The sequence below is a fragment of the Tasmannia lanceolata genome, unplaced genomic scaffold (assembly GCF_043159265.1).
Source record: "Tasmannia lanceolata isolate RefF3 unplaced genomic scaffold, GAP_Taslan_0.1 ptg000025l, whole genome shotgun sequence".
In the NCBI taxonomy this organism is placed as follows: Eukaryota; Viridiplantae; Streptophyta; class Magnoliopsida; order Canellales; family Winteraceae; genus Tasmannia; species Tasmannia lanceolata.
In genome coordinates, this window is record NW_027518702.1 from 1,202,335 (window position 1) to 1,221,955 (window position 19,621).

Genomic DNA, 19,621 nt, shown 5'->3' on the forward strand with positions numbered 1-19,621 from the left:
GGGGCTGAGTTATAAGGGAATGGGCACCCTGCCTCTAATGGCTAGCTTTTAGCCAAGGGTGAGTTCTACCCGGTTTAGTTCCCTAACAAATGGTATTAGAGCCGGGGCGTGGTAACTCTCGGAAAGATCTCGGTAACCCCGGTATGAAAAAAGAGGAATGATGGGATGAATGGCGCCCTTGCACAAATCAGCTTCAAGGGCGCCCCTATTGGTTGATTTCTGCAAAGTCAACACGGTTTCCAATTTTTTAGGCGCCATCCACTTCTTTCGGCGCCACGCTTTGTAGCACTTTGCAGAAATTAACCAATAGGAGTGTCCTTGAAGGATTTTGCAAGGGCGTCCCTCATTCTATCATTTCTCATGAAAAATATATTCCATGAAATATTTGTAGGGCCAGTTGTGAGAAATGGGTGGAGGAACTTGAGAAGCTTTTTTTAGGGAGGTAAGTTGGGATTAAATCTCTGACCTCTAGGCTGAATAATAAAGCCTTGACCATTGAGCTAGAGGCTCAATCCCAGAAATTGAGAAGCTTGGAGTGAGGATGAGTCTAAAAAGTCCATAAAAAAGGAACTGAAAACACAAAAAATTATGTTGATTGACTTTTTGAATTTTTTTTATAAAGAAACTATTTTTAAAATTTATGTGTTTACAGGAACAAAAACCAATTTGAAGTGGTGTATTTATTTTGTACTACTTTAGGGATTTCTCATGAACTCTTCATGCTCTCTCCACCCATACCCTTTCAAGTCTATCGCCCTGCCTCCTCAAACCCTCTCTCACAGTTGGGCCAAATGATATTGCATGGTGGCCAAACATGCCCTCCCTTAAGATTATTTTGGTCAAGTGTTTGTTAGATTAGGTTGTGATTTTAATTTTCACAATAATCTGTTATAATAAATTTGAATTTATCAAAAGAATTAAATATAGCGGATGGCTAATGGTATCTACACTACGATGTTTTGATAATGACACAAACTCAACTTGTATTTTCCTTTTTAGTTGGCTCCTGAGAGCTTTTTATGAATCTTTTGGTAGGTAGGCTGGGATGGAACTTGCGACCCCAAGGTTGAGATACAAAGCCTCAACCATTGAGCTACATGCCCAACTCCTGCGACCTCAAGCTTTTTGGGAATTGTAATAACTTTTGAGTTTTGATAGCCGGTTAAATAATAAAAGCCAAGGTGATTTTGTGTCATTATCAAAACATGGTAGTGCAAATATGAATAGAGTAACGTAATTTTTACAGTTTAAAACCGAGCAAAAAAAAAAAAAAAACTTTTTAAAGATTTTTTTTCAATCGATTTCTTTCTATGTAAAATAAGAGCAAAACAAATTTTACACCAATTTTTTCTCTTAAAAAAGGGACTAAATTTTAGGGTGCAATTAGGCGCGGGCTCAACCCGATTTTTGGCTTGGGTTGAGCTGGCATTTCCTCTGATTGGATTGGGTTAGGTTAGGACTGAAGCCTTGGCAACCTGCCTCAACATGAACCCGACCTCCTTCTTCTAATTTTATTGTAATTTTCTTAGGGTTATGTTTTTTTCTGTCTGTCCCTAAGTGAACCTGAACCCAAGCCGACTCGACCTCACGCGATCTGGAAAAAAAAAACAGGTTTGACAGGTAGGATTTTGGTTGAGAGATTTAGAGGCGGGTTGCGTTAGGGTTGACCATCCTTGCCCCGAGGCTCTGGTCAGGTCGGGTTAGGGTTGAGTGATGAGTGAATGCTATCTCTGGTTGGGCTATGTTTAGCCTCGACCCAATGCAACTGGAGCCGACTTGCACCCCTAATAAATTTTGTTTTATGCCGGTTTCACCTCAAAAGATACATCCTGGAAAATTTGTCAATGTGCTCTTATATGATGAATGGCCGTATAAATCATTATTTTTCAAAAAGTACTGTACAGCCCACATCATAGGATGATCCAAACCGTTCATATGTATAGCCACAACGTAAATATGTTGTGCCCCCAAAAATCATCTCCGTAGGTTGATCCTAACCCTCCAATCTGTACATGTTCCATAATTTGTGGTCCCTACATAGATAAGAAGGGTAGGATCATCCTATGGAGATGATTTTTGGGGCACAACATAATGATGAATGGCCGTATAAACCATTATTTTTCAAAAAGTACTGTACGGCCCACTTCATAGGATGATCCAAACCGTTCATTTGTAGAGCCACAACGTAAATATGTTGTGCCCCCAAAAATCATCTCCATAGGATGATCCTAACCCTCCAATCTGTACATGTTCCATAATTTGTGGTCCCTACACAGATAAGAAGGGTAGGATCATACTATGGAGATGATTTTTGGGGCACAACATAATGGTGAATGGCCGTATAAACCATTATTTTTCAAAAAGTACTGTACGGCCCACTTCATAGGATGATCCAAACCGTTCATTTGTAGAGCCACAACATAAATATGTTGTGCCCCCAAAAATCATCTCCATAGGATGATCCTAACCTTCCAATCTGAACATGTTCCATAATTTGTGGTCCCGACATAGATCAGAAGGGTAGGATCAACACAAATGAACGCTTTGGATCATCCTATGAAGTGGGCCGTACAGTACTTTTTGAAAAAAAAAAAAAAGTTTTATTTATACGGCCATTCATCATATAAAATTAAAATCTCGCTAGGTAGGTAGCCGAATTGGGGCATAAGCGTAATTTGACCAAAGCCAAGCTACACCGTCAACAAGTCTAGAGGACCGGTACGTGCCGGTAATTTTCAATTTTTACCGAATAAGCAGGCATTTGCGAAAACCCCTCAAAACCCTACGCTTCCACAACTCAAAACCTTGTTTGTTTTTTTATCTCTAAAAAATCACGAACATGGCGACTTCGGTGTTGCTTAGAGCTCTAAGACGCCCAGATCTCACTTCTTCTCTATCCGCTTACAAATCCGTAAGTTCTTAAATTCTTGATTCCGCTCTCATATTTGTTGTGTTTCTGTACCGATCTTCTAGGGTTTATCAAAATTTGTTGAATAATTTGGCGAGTTGCTATGATTGTTGATTGGGAAATGAATGAATGTTGGGAAATCTGGTTGTTTTTATGTGAAAATCGTAAGGATCGTTTTTGTAGAAACTGATATGATTGTTTTTCTTTTATAAATCTCAATTTTCTTTGTATAAGTCGGCATATATTAATCATTTTATCAGAGTGTAATTTAAAGATAATGAGACATTCTTCTAAATGTGCAAAGTATCCGTGTCAATCACGTCTCGGATTCCAATACTTTAGGATTTATGGTGACACTCCTAGGTCACTTTTATTTGTTTTTAATTCTAGTACCGCAACTTTATAATTATCGCATGTTTTGAGTTTTATCCATCCTAATAGTAAATTTTTTATGTGAAATTAAAACATTATTTATACTTAACCTATTAATATTACTTGCTATAATTAAAATTTGACAATTGATTAAAATATTTTGTTGAAACCATGAAATTTTCTTTTTGAGGTTTGTTGAATCCGACACTCGATACCCATGTCAGATTCCGACACTCGTAGCCATACCGATGCAACATAGATTTTTCTCTAATTTTAGTAAACTTACAATTTACAAATAGGTTGAGGTTTCCAGGCGGTAGCATGCTCCTAGTTGGCTTGTGTTTATATGTATATTGAATGCTAAGGATTTGTTAGTTTACTTGGTAGCCTTTTTTTGTTTCCATCGTATTTGAGACTCACTTGGAAAATGATTTTTTATTCAACATATCTTTGCTTTATTCAACTGTTGTGATTTTGAGAACATGGAAATTATAGTCCATGGAAATATAGCTTACGGAACATTAGAGTGATTTCTTTCTTCTTTGTTTTCCCGTTGTTATGCCAGACTATCGGTCAATTTAACTTGTATAATTTGACTTTGTTCCATTCGACCATTAAATTAAGAGTAATGACCTTAATTAGTTTGGTAGATTGGTTTGTAGTTCGCAGTGGGTCTTATAACAAATTTGGTACCAAGTATTTTGCCCCATGCTAAATTTCATGGTCGTCCTTAATGATAACTCTATGCTTCCGTTAGAAGATATTGAAGGACACAAATTGGTCCGTTACCCTGTTCTTCTGGGGGAGGGATGATGGATTGACTTCTAAAGCTCCTAAGGGATAGACAAGACAAGATATCAGGTGGGTTCTCCGTCCTTTGTATCTTGGGATCCGGTGATGACACATAAATAGTATAGGTTGAAATTAGGCCACCAGAGCTTCAAGAAATTCAATCATCGAAATATACAAAACTTGACACAAATATTGTACAATGATCTAGACTGTTAAGGCACTCTTCTCACACCATTGATGGAATATATGCTTGAATCTCTCAAGATCCACAAGAAATCTTATCGTAATAGCTGGCACCAAGGCAACAATCTGACCCTTAGTGATTCATGTTTCTGCCGTTGATTTCATTTGCCTCAATCCCTTTATGGCCACCCAGTGAGAATATACATTACATCACGAAGGTTGTGAGGTGCTCGGCAGATATCTATCTCTACCTGATTCCTCCAATGCCATTTCCACTTAATCACTCTGGACATGCCATTTAAGCTCCCACTTGCTGCCTACGATTCTTTCCATACAGGCACCAAGCTACTTGAGACTACCTCTTCATCTTCATCAAGCATGACCTCCATTGAAGGCCCCAAAATCGGTAATTTCATGATTACATGGACATTTTCAGCCGCCAGCATCCTCTCCAGAGCTTCAAGAAATTCAATCATCGAAATATACAAAACTTGACACAAATATTGTTCAATGATCTAGACTGTTAAGGCACTCTTCTCACACCATTGATGGAACGTATGCGTGAATCCCTCAAGGTCCACAAGAATGTTTATCGTAATAGCTGGCACCAAGGCAACAATCTGACCCTTAGTGATTCATGTTTCTGTTTTTGATTTCATTTGCTGCAATCCCTTTGTGGCCACCCAGTGAGAATATACATTGATTTGAAAGCCACTACATCACGAAGGTTGTGAGGTGCTCGGCAGATATCTATCCCTACCTTATTCCTCCGATGCCATTTCTACTTGGTCCCTCTGGAGTCTGGACATGCCATTTAAGCTTCCACTGGTCGCCTTTGACTCTTTCCGTACAGGCATGGAGCTACTTGAGACTGCCTTTTCATCGTCGTCAAGCATGACCTCCATCGAAGGCTCCAAAATCAGCAATTCCATGATTACATGGACATTTTCAGCTGCCAGCATCCTCTCCGGTCATGGTAATACAAAAGTGGCACTACGTGGCTTAAAAATGCTCATAAGTAGCACCAAATCTCTAACGTCTCGGTTAATATAAGTTCCCGCGATCTTTATTAGCACAACATTCTGGATTCGAAATGCTCTTCCACTGCCTTATTAGCCAGAAGAAGTTCTCAACATGCAGGATATTCTTGTGCAAGTTCAGACCAACTACAACAAATCATGGTAGGCAATGAGCACTTTCTCGTAGGATTGGTGGTTGGTCTAGTTTCTATCTATCCTTCCTTTGTACCAACTGGGAACTCAGAGACCAAGATAGCCTATCTGTCCCTTTGGGAGCTGTAGTAGTGAGACCATCATCCCCAAAAATTTGGAATTCGATCAGATATATGCCCCAGACCTTTATCCCTCTATCCCAACGCCTCATCCTGTCCTTACTTTCCATCCAAGAAAAACATATTGGAACACCTTTTTTTTTCATTCATGTGCAATTTTCAGTATTTAATCTCTATAGTTCCACGTTGTTACATTTGACCATTAAATTAAGAGTGAAATTTGATTAATTTTGTCGGCCGATTTGCAGCTCGGGATTTATCCAAACTTAGGTGTAGGTTTCCTCTCCAAACGAACCCAACTTGAATGCCTAATATTTTACTGCCTTTGCTTGTACAAGGATAATGCCTAATATTGTATGAGAAGTAGGCACACCTGAGCAAAGAATAACAAAAGAAGATATGGGAGTTGGGGGTAATCGTCCACTACCCCAAGTGACTTTTCCTTAATAGAAAAATTGAAGTTGAAGGAATAATCGTCTACTTACAATTCATCCTACCATTTGTTTTTTGAAATGGCAAATTGAATTCATTAAGAAAGAAGAGGGCCGAGATGGACCCCCCAAAGAATACAAAGACACAATACAAATACAAAGATAACCCATTTCAAAAAACAAAAACAAAAACAAATACAAATACAAAGATAACAAGAAGACTCTTAAGGAGGAAGTCAAACCACTCTAACTCCAAACGGCTAACCCCACCCCTAGCCAAAGAGTCCTCTTCCCCATTAGCAAATCTCCTCACATGATTAAAGCTAATAGAAGAACCCGAGATTAGATCGTCTATTTCATCAAAAATAGAAGAAAATCTCCAAGGTGGCAACACCGATCCACGCAACCATCTAATCACATTAAGTGCATCACCCTTCACTATAATACAATCCATACTCTATCAAGCCTTTTGATACCTTGATATACCGCTTTCACGTCAAATACTCTAGAATTTCTCTCTTTCCAAATCACCCACCAAGTCGCAAGAAGGCAAATACTCCACAACAGTTTGCCTTTCTTTTTCCACGGCACAAAGACCCAATGATGCATCAATTCTGAAATAGTAAATGGAAAAACCCAACAAATACCAAATCTTTGAAATATGAAACTTTATATTTGACGGGAAAAGAGCAATGCATGAAGAGATGACCCACATAAATACCATCTAAAGCATAGGGGGCAATGGTCAACAAGCATCATACCACGATTCCGAAGAAAGTTAATCGCTTGAATCTGATCGCAACATTCTGCCCACCCGAAGAAAGGAACTGTAGGCGGGCAAGGAATTTTCCATACCTTGGCTGAGATAGAGGATGCATGGCAAGGCACTAAGAGAAAATAGAAGGATTTAACAGAAAAATACTAGAGAATTCCGCAGTCCATACTCTCTTATCCAACCCATTCCTCTTAATATAGCACCCATCTAAAAGCTCAAGAAAAAAGAATACAATCCAACTCCCTGTCAAAGAAATTTCTCTTAAACCTAGGAGACCAATCTAAGCTACCCTGGCTGCGAACAAAGCAGTCACTGACAAAAGCCTCTTTCTCAGAAGCAACAACATATAAATCTGGGAACAATTTCATAACAGGCTCACAAGCACACCACACATCACTCCAAAATTTAATACATTCCCCATAATAGACCCGAAATTTAATACTCCTGTTAAAAATGTGAGGCATTTTCAATATATCGTGTCACACGGTCAATCCTTGTTTATTAAAAAGGTTGTTTGATTCCCACTCCCCCGGTTTGCAACCATATTTACTCCTAATCACCTTTACCCACAAATGCGATTGTTCCTCCCCAAACCTTCATAACCACTTTCCCAACAGGGCGTGGTTAAATTCTTTCACACTTCTAATATACCTAAACCACCATTCTTAGTAGGAAGACATAATTTTTTCCAGTTCACCAAGGAAATACCCTTCTTCTCCTCAGTGCCTCCTCATGAGAATCTCTGCTGTATTTGTTCAATACGAACTATTACACTGACAGGGTGTTTAAACAGAGACAAAATATTATGGGAATATTGTCCAAGACCGCCTTAACCAAAACAAGTCTTCCCCCTCTAGAGACAAGATTCCTTTTCCAAGTCTCCAATCTCCTTTCTATTCTTTCAACGACAGGATCCCACAAATCTTTATTTGGTCTTCCTACCCTCAGAGGAAGGCCCAAGTAGGTAGAGGGCAGACAATCTAACTGACAACCTAAGATCCCCACCAGATCAAGAGCCTTGGCCTTGGGGATGTTTAGGGCATACAACCTAGACTTGCTGAAATTAGATCTCTGCCTAGTAATCAGCTCATAACATCTAAGGGAAGATTTCAAATTCATCAGTTGATTCACAGCCGTTGCACGAAAAAGAAGGGTATCATTTTCAAATTGAAGATGAGACACTTCTACTTGATCATTCCCAATTTTAAAACCATTGAATAATCCCATCCCAATCTCTCTAGAGATCAATCTACTCAGGGTCTCAGCCATGATGACAAAAAGGAAGGGGGATAGAGGATCTTCCTGCCTAAGTCCTCGAGATGACTTAAAAAATTCTTTAGGGGACCCATTAATCAGAATTGAGAACCAGGCAGAAGATACACAACTCTCCATCCATGCTCTCCACCGACTCCTAAATCCCATTCTTCCAAGCAAGTAATCCAAACAATCCCATTCCACCCTATCATAGGCCTTTTCCAATTTGCACAATTCATCCTACTATTTGTAGGGGGCTGCTAAATTTTCTCCATATGAGAGATCTCCTTCCATTAAAATTTCGTAGGGGGGAGTATTTCCTATGAAATAGGTGTTTTGGAGAAGCATGGGGCTTCTTCACAAACTCCTCTCTTTCTCTCTCTTAGATATTTCTCATGAAGATATTATAGTTGCCTAGCATACTAGGAGCTACATCCATTCAAATAAAAAAAGCAAACTAGGAACTACTCATGTACACTTTGTTAGGTATAGTGTAGCCCTCGCTTTTAGGAATTCAAATCCTATAAAATAAGATCTTAAATCATTCCCTGAATGAGGTTGGCGTGTATGTCCTCCCTGTAAATAGGTGTATGGGATGTCCCTTCCTACAAAAAGGGCGCATGGGAGTTCCCCTTGTCTAGGTGAATATATTCCAAGTATTTTCACACCAATAGAAAATCTCTACATGAGGTGTCATCCATATCTTCTCGACTTCCACCTCTTTCGTATAGGTCACGGGTTCAGGACTAGCCTGTGAGACTGATGCCTCTTTTGCGTACACCAATTGTGACACCATCGACATGATGTTCGTCATCTGGCTCTCGATCTCGGAAAGTTTTGATCAACTCGATGATCCTCCGCCGGATCTCTTCGGTCCACGGGCGCAAGTACTAGGTCATCTTTTTCTTGTGCTTGTTGTCACGAAATGTGGGTGTTCACTATTGTTCAGTCTTGGGTGATGGCGAAATACGGATATGATACCACTTGATCCAAAATCACGTGGAGGGATTCTTCTCTCCAAATGAGCTTTACGTGGATGCCTAATATTCGATTGCTTTTGCTTCTACAGGGATAATACAATTAGAAAATAACATACAGCATGAGAAGTAGGTACCCAAGCAAAGAATCACAAAGAAAGATATGTGAGTGGGGTAACTGTCCCCCACTTGAAGTGGCTATTCCTTAATAAAAGAAACTCAAGTTGAAGGAATAATCCTCCTATTATAATTCATCCTACTATTTATAGGGGATTCTAAATTTGGAGAAGGTTGAGACTTCTCCATTGAAAAACACAAGTTGATGGAGATCTCCTTCCAACAAAATTTCGTAGGGGTGAGTATTTCCTAAAAATTAGGTGCTTTGGAGAAGGATGAGGCTTCTCCATGCTTTTTCTTCTCTCCTCTTAGAAATTTCCCACAAAAATATGATAGTTGCCTAGCATACTATGAACTATCCTTGTTATGTGTAGTTTAGTGCCCCTTTTAGGAAATCAAATCCTATAAAATAGGATCTGAAATCCTTCCTTTAATGAGGTTGGCGCATGCCTCGTCCTTTGAAATAGGCGTATGGGAGCTCCCTTTCGACAAAATAGGCGCATTGGAGGTCCCCTTCTTTAGGTGAATTCATTTAATGTATTTCCACCAATAGGAAGCCTCTACATGGCTGAGCCTTTACGCCCTAAACATCTCCCAGGCCGAGGCTCTTGATCTGACTGGAATTTCGGGTTGTCAATTAGATTGTCTTCCTTCTTCCTACTTGGGCCTTCCTCTGGAGGTAAGAAGACTAAATAAAGCTTTGTGGGAGCCTGTCGTTGAAAGAATTGAAAGGAGATTGGAGACTTGGAAAAGAAATCTCGTCTCTAGAGGGGGAAGACTTGTTTTGGTTAAGGCGGTCCTGGCCAATATTCCCATATATTTTTTTGTCTCTGTTTAAATGCCCTGTCAGTGTAGTACTTTGTTTTGAACAAATTCAGAGGAGATTCTTATGGGGAGGCACTGAGGAGAAGAAGGATATTCTGTAGTGAACTGGAAAAAAAGTGTCTTCCTACTAAGAATGGTGGTTTAGGTATTAGAAGGGTGGAAGAATTTCACCATGCTTTGTTGGGTAAGTGTTTATGGAGGTTTGTGGAGGAACAATTGCATTTGTGGGTAAAGGTGATTGGGAGTAAATATGGTTGTAAATCGGGGAAGTGGGAATCGAACAGCCTTTTTAATAAACAAGGATTGACCGTGTGACGTGATATATTGAAAATGTCTCACATTTTAAATAGTAGTATTAGGTTTAGGGTCTATTATGGGGATCGCATTAAATTTTGGAGTGATGCGTGGTGTGCTTGTGAGCCTCTTATAAAGTTGGTCCCGGATTTATATGTTGTTGCTCCTAAGAATGAGGCTTTTGTCAGTGACTGCTTTGTTCGCAACCTGGGTAGCTTAGATTGGTCACTAGGTTTAGGATAAATTTCTTTGATAGGGAGTTGGATTCAGTATTCCTTTTTCTTAAGCTTTTACATAGGTGCTACATTAAGAGGAATGGGCTGGATATGAGAGTATGGACTGCGGAATCCTCTGGTATTTTTTCTGTTAAATCTTTCTATTTTCTCTTAGTCCCTTGCTTTGCATCCTCTATCTCAACCAAGGTATGGAAAATTCCTTGCTCGCCTACCGTTCTTATCTTCGGGTGGGCGGTATGTTGCGATCAGATTCAAATGATTAACTTCCTTCGGAACTGTGGTATGATGCTTGTTGACCATTGCCCCTATGCTTAGAAGATGGTGAATATGTGGGTCATCTCTTCATGCATTGCTCTTGTGCCTATCCGATATGGAGTTTCATATTTAAGAGGTTTGGTATTTGTTGGGTTTTTCCATCTACTATTTCAGAATTGACGTGTCATTGGATTTTTGTGCCGTGGAAAAAGAAAGGCAAACTGCTATGGAGTAGTTGCCTTCTTGCGACTTGGTGGGTGATTTGGAAAGAGAGAAATTTTAGAATATTTGAGGGGATAGCGAAATCTCCTATTGGCTATATATGAAAATTATTGCTCTCACTATATCTTGGGTGAGAAACCTTTCGGCTTGCCGTTTTGTACCGGCCTTTGACTTATGGGAGGGTTGGAGGGAAGTATGTTTCAGTAGATAGGATCAGCCTATGGTAGTGCAGCGGTGGGAGGCTCCGCCTAATGGGATGCTCAAAGTTAATTTCAACGAGTCGAGTCTCGGGAAGCCGGGTCCAGGGGTTGGTGGTCTTTGCCGAGATGCTTGCGGCAATGTTAGTTGGGCTTATTCTGGCCCTCTTGGGGTATGTGATGCCTCGGAGGTAGGTGAAAGCGGTATATCAAGGCATCAAAAGGCTTGATAGAGTGAGTATGAATTGTACTATAGTGGAGAGTGATTCACTTCATGTGATTAGATGGTTTTGTGGATCGGTGTTGCCGCCTTGGAGATTTTCTTCTAGTTTTGATGACATGGATGATCTAATCTCGGGTTCTTCTATTAGCTTTAATCATGTGAGGAGATCTGCTAATGGGGAAGCAAACTCTTTGGCTAGGGTTGGGGTTAGTCGTTTGGAGTTGGTGTGGTTTGACTTCGTACCTTCTTGAGAGTCTTCTTGCTATCTATGTATTTGCATTTCTCTTGTATTCTTTGGGGCGTCCATCTCTGCCCTCTTATTTCTTAATGAATTCAATTTGCCATTTCAAAAAAGAAAAAAAGAAAAAAAAAGGAAGCCTCTACGTGAGGTGTCATCCATATCTTCTCATCTATTGATTTTCCATAAATGGGAGCTAGGTCTGCCTCCATGCCTTGTCACCCTTGCATCTTGCCACATTTGCATGTAAATCCATGCAATCCTTGCTTGCCATGTGTCATCTGTGTGACTTGGCAGCCAACCACATTCCTCCACTTGTTAAAACACACCAACCTCTTGGGATGGTAAAAAAGACTGCGGGGCCACATCTGTCTCCACTTGCGGTTCCTCGAGTGGGCCCACCTTGATACTGTGAACTATGGGACCCTTGAGCTAGACCCACATTGATGCTAGAGCCTCCTGGATCAAAGATGTGGTCTTATTGCAAGTTTGATATCTAGGGTTCTAAGAAGCACGGGTACGACACGACACGGGTACGCGGGTACGTGATTTTCCAAAAAACCCGGGTGCGGGTACGTTCAGGTACGTTAAATATAATAATATTTTTTATTATTTTATTATATATTTATAAAAATTAAAAACAATTAAAGAACAATCAAATTACAATTAACATCACCAAAATAGCAAAATCTAATATTACTCCATATTTCATAAGTTCCAACTTTAAGTACAAGATGTTACGATCGCATCATTCATTAGATACAATGTCCGTCGCCTCATCTCCAATATCATCATCTACATTATCGGTAAAAACAACGGCTTCCAAATCAGGCTCATCGAGTGAAAGGCTAGCAACTTCAAGCACCCCAACATCCTCAAAAGAGTCAAATGAATCTCCACCTATGTCTCACATCCTCGTCTCTCCCTGTGCATACTGTGGAGATCGTCTTGATAGAAGACGAAGATTACTATGAACAAAAAGCAAGTCCTGAGCCCGTTGTGGAGTTATCTTGTTCCTTCTCAAAGAATGCACAAAGGAGTAAGTGCTCCAATTCCTCTCGGCACAAGATGAAGACGAAGGCTGCATAAGAAGCTTCAAAGCTAAGCTTTGAAGCATAGGAGCACACGTACCGTGGACAGCCCACCAATCATGAGGCTCTAAAGTAGCTCGGTCATTGATGGAATCAACGTCATTGAATAATCCAGACTTCATAGAGAAGTGGGCAAACTCTACATTAGCCTTCTTGCGATCTGCTGAATTGGGAAAGTACCTTTTGAGGCACTTTACCCTCTCTGCATAAATCTCTGTATCCTTATGTGGAGGAACACGATTTGAACCGGCACTAAGCCATTCTTCGTTGTAATACCTTCAAGAATAGAAAAAATAATTTAGTTTCATGTTAAAAGTAGGAAATAAAGTTCACAATGAACATAACTATTAATCTAAATAAAATTTGAAGTCACCTAACCTTGGATTCAATGAATGAGCCAAGCAATGAAGCGAAGTGTTGCTCTTGTTCCAACGATCAAAAAGAATTTCTTGCACCACTTCATAAAAGCTAGACTCTTCTTCTTTTCTCTTTGCTTCCTTCCTATAGATTGTCGTCTTCACTTTCTCAATCATCGTGTCCCACATATCATAAACCAAATGAAGACAAGGCTTATCCGTGTCACACTCTCTTAGCATGTCATACATAGGAGATGTAAAAGGGAGTATGTAATCGATAGAATCCCACCAAATGTCATCCAACACCTTCTCTTTCACAAACTTTGCTTTTCCTACATCATCATCTCGATAGCAATTCCATTTGTCACTAATCACCATCGATTATAGACCTTGCTTTAAGAGTTTAAATCACTTAAGCATCACAATAACACTCGCAAAGCGAGTCTCGGCAACGGAAAGCAACTTCAAACTATTGAAGTCGTTGAATATGGCCAATCTCATCGAATGATTCATGATGAAATTCTTCACTAGCATGACATCTCCCGCAATATCCGAGATCCAACTACATTCTCCATAGACAATTTGATTTACTTCCACATTCTTTGCCGCACAAATGTTCTTCAAAGCAAGATTGAGTGTGTGCACCACACACGGGGTCCAAAATATGGAAGGAAATTGAGCTTCAACAAGTTGTCCGGCCGCCTTGCAATTTGGAGCATTATCGGTAACTACCTGGACAACCTTATCATGTCCAACCTCATTAATGACTTCCTTCAATAAGTTAGCAATGAAATGCTTGTCTTTTGTCTCCTCCGAACAATCTATCGCCTTCAGAAACATAGCTCTACCTTCCGATACCGCCATGAAGTTAATGAGAGGCCTCCTCTGTGAGTCGCTCTATCCATCACTAACAATGCTCACGCCTTTCTCCCTCCACGTGTCTCTAATAGGTTGCAACAACCTATCAATATTAGCTCTCTCTCTTTGAAGTAGAGTTGTCCTAAGCAAGTTGTATTCCGGAGGCAAATAACCCGAAAGTGCATTGTTGGCGGCAAAAGTGTAGGAACTAGCATAGTATGGGTTTCTTGCTAGGTGAAAGGGCAAGCCACCGGAGTAAAACATCCTAACAATCTCGGTATGTAGTTGATCACGGGCCGCAATGTTGAAAGCTTTTTCAAGTGCACTCACATTTCCACTTGTCTTTCTCTTCTTCAAATCATAACTTGGAGCCACAAACATACTTGTGCAACCCAATGATCCAGTACTCGACGATGGCGGCAATGGCACTTTCTTGGGAGCATTTTGCTTCATAATCTTCTTGGCCTATTCCTCCATCCTTTGCATAGCAACTAGATCACTCGTCTTCACTTTAGGACATGCTCCGATTCCTTGTCCGGCTATCTTTAACAAGTGTACCCTAACCCTTGTGTACGAGCTACTAAAATTCTTCTGACAATAATTGCACTGCCACTTCACATTCCCTCCACCTTTAGGATCTTTATCAAATCTCGACACATGCTTCCACAAAGGCTTCGAGACATCTTCATTGGTAGGAGGTGTCACACTAGCACCGGATGAAGACATTCTTAAATCTATTAAAAGAACAATGAACAGATTATTGGAATAAAATATACAACAAATTATTGAATAGATATATAATAAAATATCTATCCAATGAACAATGAACAGACTATCACAGTATAAAAATATCAAATGAACAGGGCCTAAATGTGAGCTCCAAACAGATTATTGGACTCAAAATTAAACAAAATTTTGAATCCAATAATCAATTTTGGACTCTCAACAGGTATTACACCCCAAAAACAGATTATTGTACCCAAAAAACAAATAGACAAACAATTAGTTTTGAATCCAACAGATTATTGCACCAAAAATAGCATTTACGCCCTGTTTGTTTCGGATTTTGAGAACAGATTGTGAGTCCGAAGCTGATTCTTGGACTCAAAATTAGACTCAACAGATTGTGAGTCCAAAAATCTGCTTTGGACTCACAATCTGTCCTCAAAATCCAAAAGAAAGAGGGCCCAATAATTTGTTTTTGGACTCAAAATCGATTCACAAAATCCCCAAAAAAACAGATTCACAAAATCCCCAAAAAGAAAGAAAGACAGAGATACAGAGAGAGAGAGAGAGAGAGAGAGGCCGAGAGAGAGAGAGAGAGAAAGAGAGAGAGGCTGAGAGAGAGAGTAACAGAGAGAGGCTGAGAGAGAGAGAGACTGAGAGAGAGACTGAGAGAGAGAGAGAGAGGCTGAGAGAGAGAGACGGAGAGAGAGAGAGGCTGAGAGAGAGAGAGAGACGGAGAGAGAGAGGCTGAGAGAGAGAGAGAGAGAGAGAGAATCATAGAGAGAGAGAGAGAGGTGAGAGGGAGTGAGGATTACCGTTAAGGTTTGCCGGAGGGGAGGGAGCTTGTCGGAGTGGAGGAAATCTCGTCGGAGAAGAGGGTTTAGGGTTTGAGAGAGGGAGAGAAATGATCGGGGTTTTTCCCCTTTATTTGTTTTTATAAACACCCCCCCATATGTTATAACCACACCCTCTTAAGTTGCTAAAACAGCCCCCTTTTCTTTAAAAAACCCACCAAACGTGTCGGGTACGCGTGGGTGTGCACCCGCGACGCACCCGACACGTACCCAGACTTAAAATTTGGGTTTTTTTTTAAATATAGGGTGCGTACCCGAATGTACCCGCACCCCATACGTGTGGGGTACGAGTATGGGACCCCCGGGAGAGTACCCGTGCTTCAGAGCTAGGGTTTTTCCCTGTATTAGTTTTATTGTATGGTATGTTTTTGCCCCGTATTAAATGCCAGGAAGTAATGATAACTCCACGATTCAGTTATTAGATAGTGAAGGACATAAATTGGTCTTTGGCCCACATAAATAAGAAGACTATTGTTTGTTAATATTGTTGGCTATTAGCTCATGTTAAATGAATTTGTGGAAATTCAAAATGCCTAAACAAAATTTCATATCTAAATGTTTATTTCAAAATAAAATTGGGGATGAAGTGTTGTTGTGAAGAATGACAATGAGGATCTGAAGGTTTTTAGGTCAGGATACTACAAATCAACAGCAAGAGCTAGCAGTTGGTGCCTTTAATTCTTTTCGTCAATGGAGATAACCATGATTTGTGGAGCATTGAGATCGTGATCGATGAATCATTGTAGTTATGTTCGTGAAGTTTGGTGTTTGATTTTGATGAGATTCGGTATTCCGTGGGTCTTTCCGTACTCTACTGAACAAGTTCTTGAAAGCTGGGATTTTGTTCCTTGGAAGAAAAAAGGCAAGGTTCTTTGAAAAATTTGTTTATTGGCAGTCTGGTGGTCCATTTGGAAAGAGCGTAACGAGAGAATCTTTAATGGAAAGGCAAAATCTTCCTATGGTCTATATTTGAAGATTATTGCCCTGGCTATTCTCTGGGCGAAAAGTTCTCATCTTTTCTGTGCGGTTTTTTGCCTATGATTTGTGGGAGGGTTGGCAAATCATATGCAATGAGGCGTCGTTTAAATCAAAGGTGATTCAAAAGTGGGCTCTTCCTCCCGTTGGTCTTTTCAAGCTAAATTTTGATGGTGCTTCTTTTGGGAATCCGGGTGCAGCTGGAATTGGTGGTCTTCTTAGGAATGATAGAGGTGAAGTGATTTGGGCTTTTTCCGGTCCAATCGGTATAAGCGATTCTTCTGATGCGGAAGTAAAAGCGGCTTTTTCCGGAATATTACATTTAGATAATCTCATCCTGGACAAGGTGATGGTAGAAGGGGACTCGACAAATGTGGTAAAGTGGCTTTCGGGTTCTGCTCCGCCGCCATGGAGATTTCTCAGTATTATGGATGAGATCTCTGATTATGTTTCTGATTCGGCTGCAGTTTTCACTCATATTCCGAGATCGGCAAATGGAGAATCTGATTCCCTTGACAAATCTAGAGTTAGCAGGGCTAGTTTAGAGTGGTTTGATTATCTCCCTCCGTAAATTGTACTTTCTTTTTCCTTTTCTTTGTATTTTGTGAACCTTCTCGGTTCCTTCTATCAATATATTAATATTTCAAAAAAAAAAAAAAATTTATTTGGTCCGGCTTGAAAGGGACCTCCTAGTCTATATGTCCAGATGCTCAGAGAGCCAAAGCATAAATAGTGAGTGACTATCATTGAAAAGAGAGATGGCAATGAATCAATTGTAAGCTTATATGGTTTGGTTTGAAATGGACCTTTCATTCTATTTGTCCAGATGTGGAGAGATCCAAAAAGGAAATAATGAATATCAATAACAAGCATTGTTAAAAAAAGAAAAATAACAACCATTGTTAACATCAATGCACTTTTGATAATAGTTTTTGGTATCTTCGTAACATTAGAATCAAAGGTCATGACTATCTTCTTACAAGAATATGAAGATATGATCAAGTTAAATTCAATTTATTAACAAAAAAAGATGTAGTGTGAATTGTACTTGTGGTTTTAATTTTCTATTAAAACCGTCGTGAAATGACTAGTGTTTATGTTTCTATCCTCACCGAAATGCATACTGAAATCGAAACGCACATTGAAGCCAAAATTGTAAGTTTATTAGTGGTATACCATACCAGTATGTGTTATATAATTATATTTATATGAATTGCATATGAAATGTGGTTTATGTCTTATGTATAAATACTTGTATCAAATACGAGTGAAATGTAGTATTAGTATTTACTGAATTATCATACATGCATGACAATGCATCCAACTGGGTATTCAATTTTATACCATTATGGGTGGTGCTTTTGCTTATATGACGATTTTGTAGTCTGTATTTGTGCTTATTCTAACAGTCCATGAAGTTTCATCTTAAATGTCCATCATTTGCATATGTTTTCATATGTTTCTATGATTTTACAGAATTTCTTCCGAAATTTTCATCCGAAACTGACATGTTTTTGTGAAGGTTTTAACTTTGGTTGGACCCACATCGACCCAACTCAAAATACTCTGGGTCGGGTTAAAAAATCATGGGTCTTGGGTTGGGTCTGTTTTCAAGTTGAAAAACCTGGCCAAATCTTAGGTCGGGTCGGGTCGGGTTTAAAGAAAAAAAACCCTGACCCAACTCTTATAGCCGTACTTTAAAATTCTTAATTATCTCTTGAATAACATGATAAGTATGTGTTTGGCAATGTTCAACAGAAACGTTGTAAATGTTTTTTTTTTCCGATTTTAAGATCATAAAGTTCTAAGAATCATGTTTAGCATATAAACTGGAATCTTTTTTCTTCATTTTTTTTTCTTTCTAGAAACATTTAGAAAGAAACACAATATAGTCATTTCCCTCTCAGAACAGAAACGACGGATCGTTTTATCTGGAGAACTATATGACATCTTTCTAAATACCCCTACCCCTTTCATCAGTCTCGCATGTCTCTCTCTTAAAAGAAATAAAAAAAACAGAACACTGTCGGCCGATTTCCGATTTCTGATCCCGATTTCCGACCGCCGACCGTTTGTCATCCCCTGTCAGCTCTCATCTACCCCCCCCTCTCTCTCTCTCTAGTGCTGCTCTCCTCTTCAATATCTCTCTGTGCAATGGTCGCTCCTTCTGGTCACAACTAGCCTCTTGTCCAAGCCCGTCCAGCTTCTCACGACGATTAAACAAAAGGTGCTTCCAGAAAAAGAAACTACCCGGGGGTTTTATTTTTCATTGTGTGAGAAAAATGGGCTTGGTTTTCCTCATTTGGTGTTGACTTTGGCATCTTACTGTAGTTTTAGGCTAGAAATTTGTGGGGCATATCCTAGAGTTAGTATTTTTTTTATGCTTAGGGTTGATTTGGGGGTGAGATAGGTTGTTTCATAAGTGCATTTGGGATTTGTGGCGTTTTCACGAGGGAAGAATTTTGGGGCTGACCGAAAGATTTTAGATTGAGTTGTTGTTAGCTTTCAGCAGTTGATTTCAGTGGAGAAATTTCCCACTTAGTTTCTCTGTGTGTCGTTCTCTCTCTCTCTCTCTCTCTCTCTCTTAGATTGAATCGTGTCCTTCATAGCTTCTTCAATGTTGTTTTGGGTTTGCTCGATCTGAACTACTGGGGACTCTGGCCAGAGGTTCTGAAATTTTCAATTCTATTATTGTGATGAGATCAACCCTGAGCTACCGAGGACTCTGGTCATGTTGGATTCCAGTGGAAACAGTCCAAAACATACTACATAGAGTGTCCAGGAAACGTCTTCTACAGATGATATCTATTTTTATTCCATGCCATATGTTTGTAGGAATGCCTCAAACATATGACATATTAAGAGTATTTCATTTGCCTGCTTTCAGGCAATTCCTCACAGCAGGCATTAGTACTTGAGTGGTAAATTCTTATCTCATGCCTTTCTTGGGAGCTCTTATAGCAGATGCATATTGTGGAAGATATTTAACTACTTGCCGTTTTCGGTTAGGGAAGCTTGGGATCGAACCTCCGACCCATTGAGCTAGAGGCTCAATCCCTACTTGCCTATATGTATTGAATAAGTGATAATCTCTCTCTCTCTCTCTCTCTCTCTCTCTCTCTCTCTCTCTCTCTCTCCAACCATGCTTTGTTTGACAGTCGTGAATAAGAA

General features: G+C 39.8%; 1 protein-coding gene across 1 annotated transcript in view; it reads left to right on the top strand.

Moving 5' to 3' along the window:
* The first annotated feature begins 2,756 nt into the window (after positions 1–2,756).
* LOC143857817 (heat shock 70 kDa protein, mitochondrial) overlaps positions 2,757–19,621 on the top strand; it is a 30,671-nt gene continuing 13,806 nt past the window's right edge. Inside the window, exon 1 of the mRNA XM_077368321.1 lies at positions 2,757–2,911. Within this exon, the coding sequence (XP_077224436.1) occupies positions 2,840–2,911 (72 nt within the window). The 5' untranslated portion in view covers positions 2,757–2,839. The remainder of the gene's footprint in view (positions 2,912–19,621) is intronic.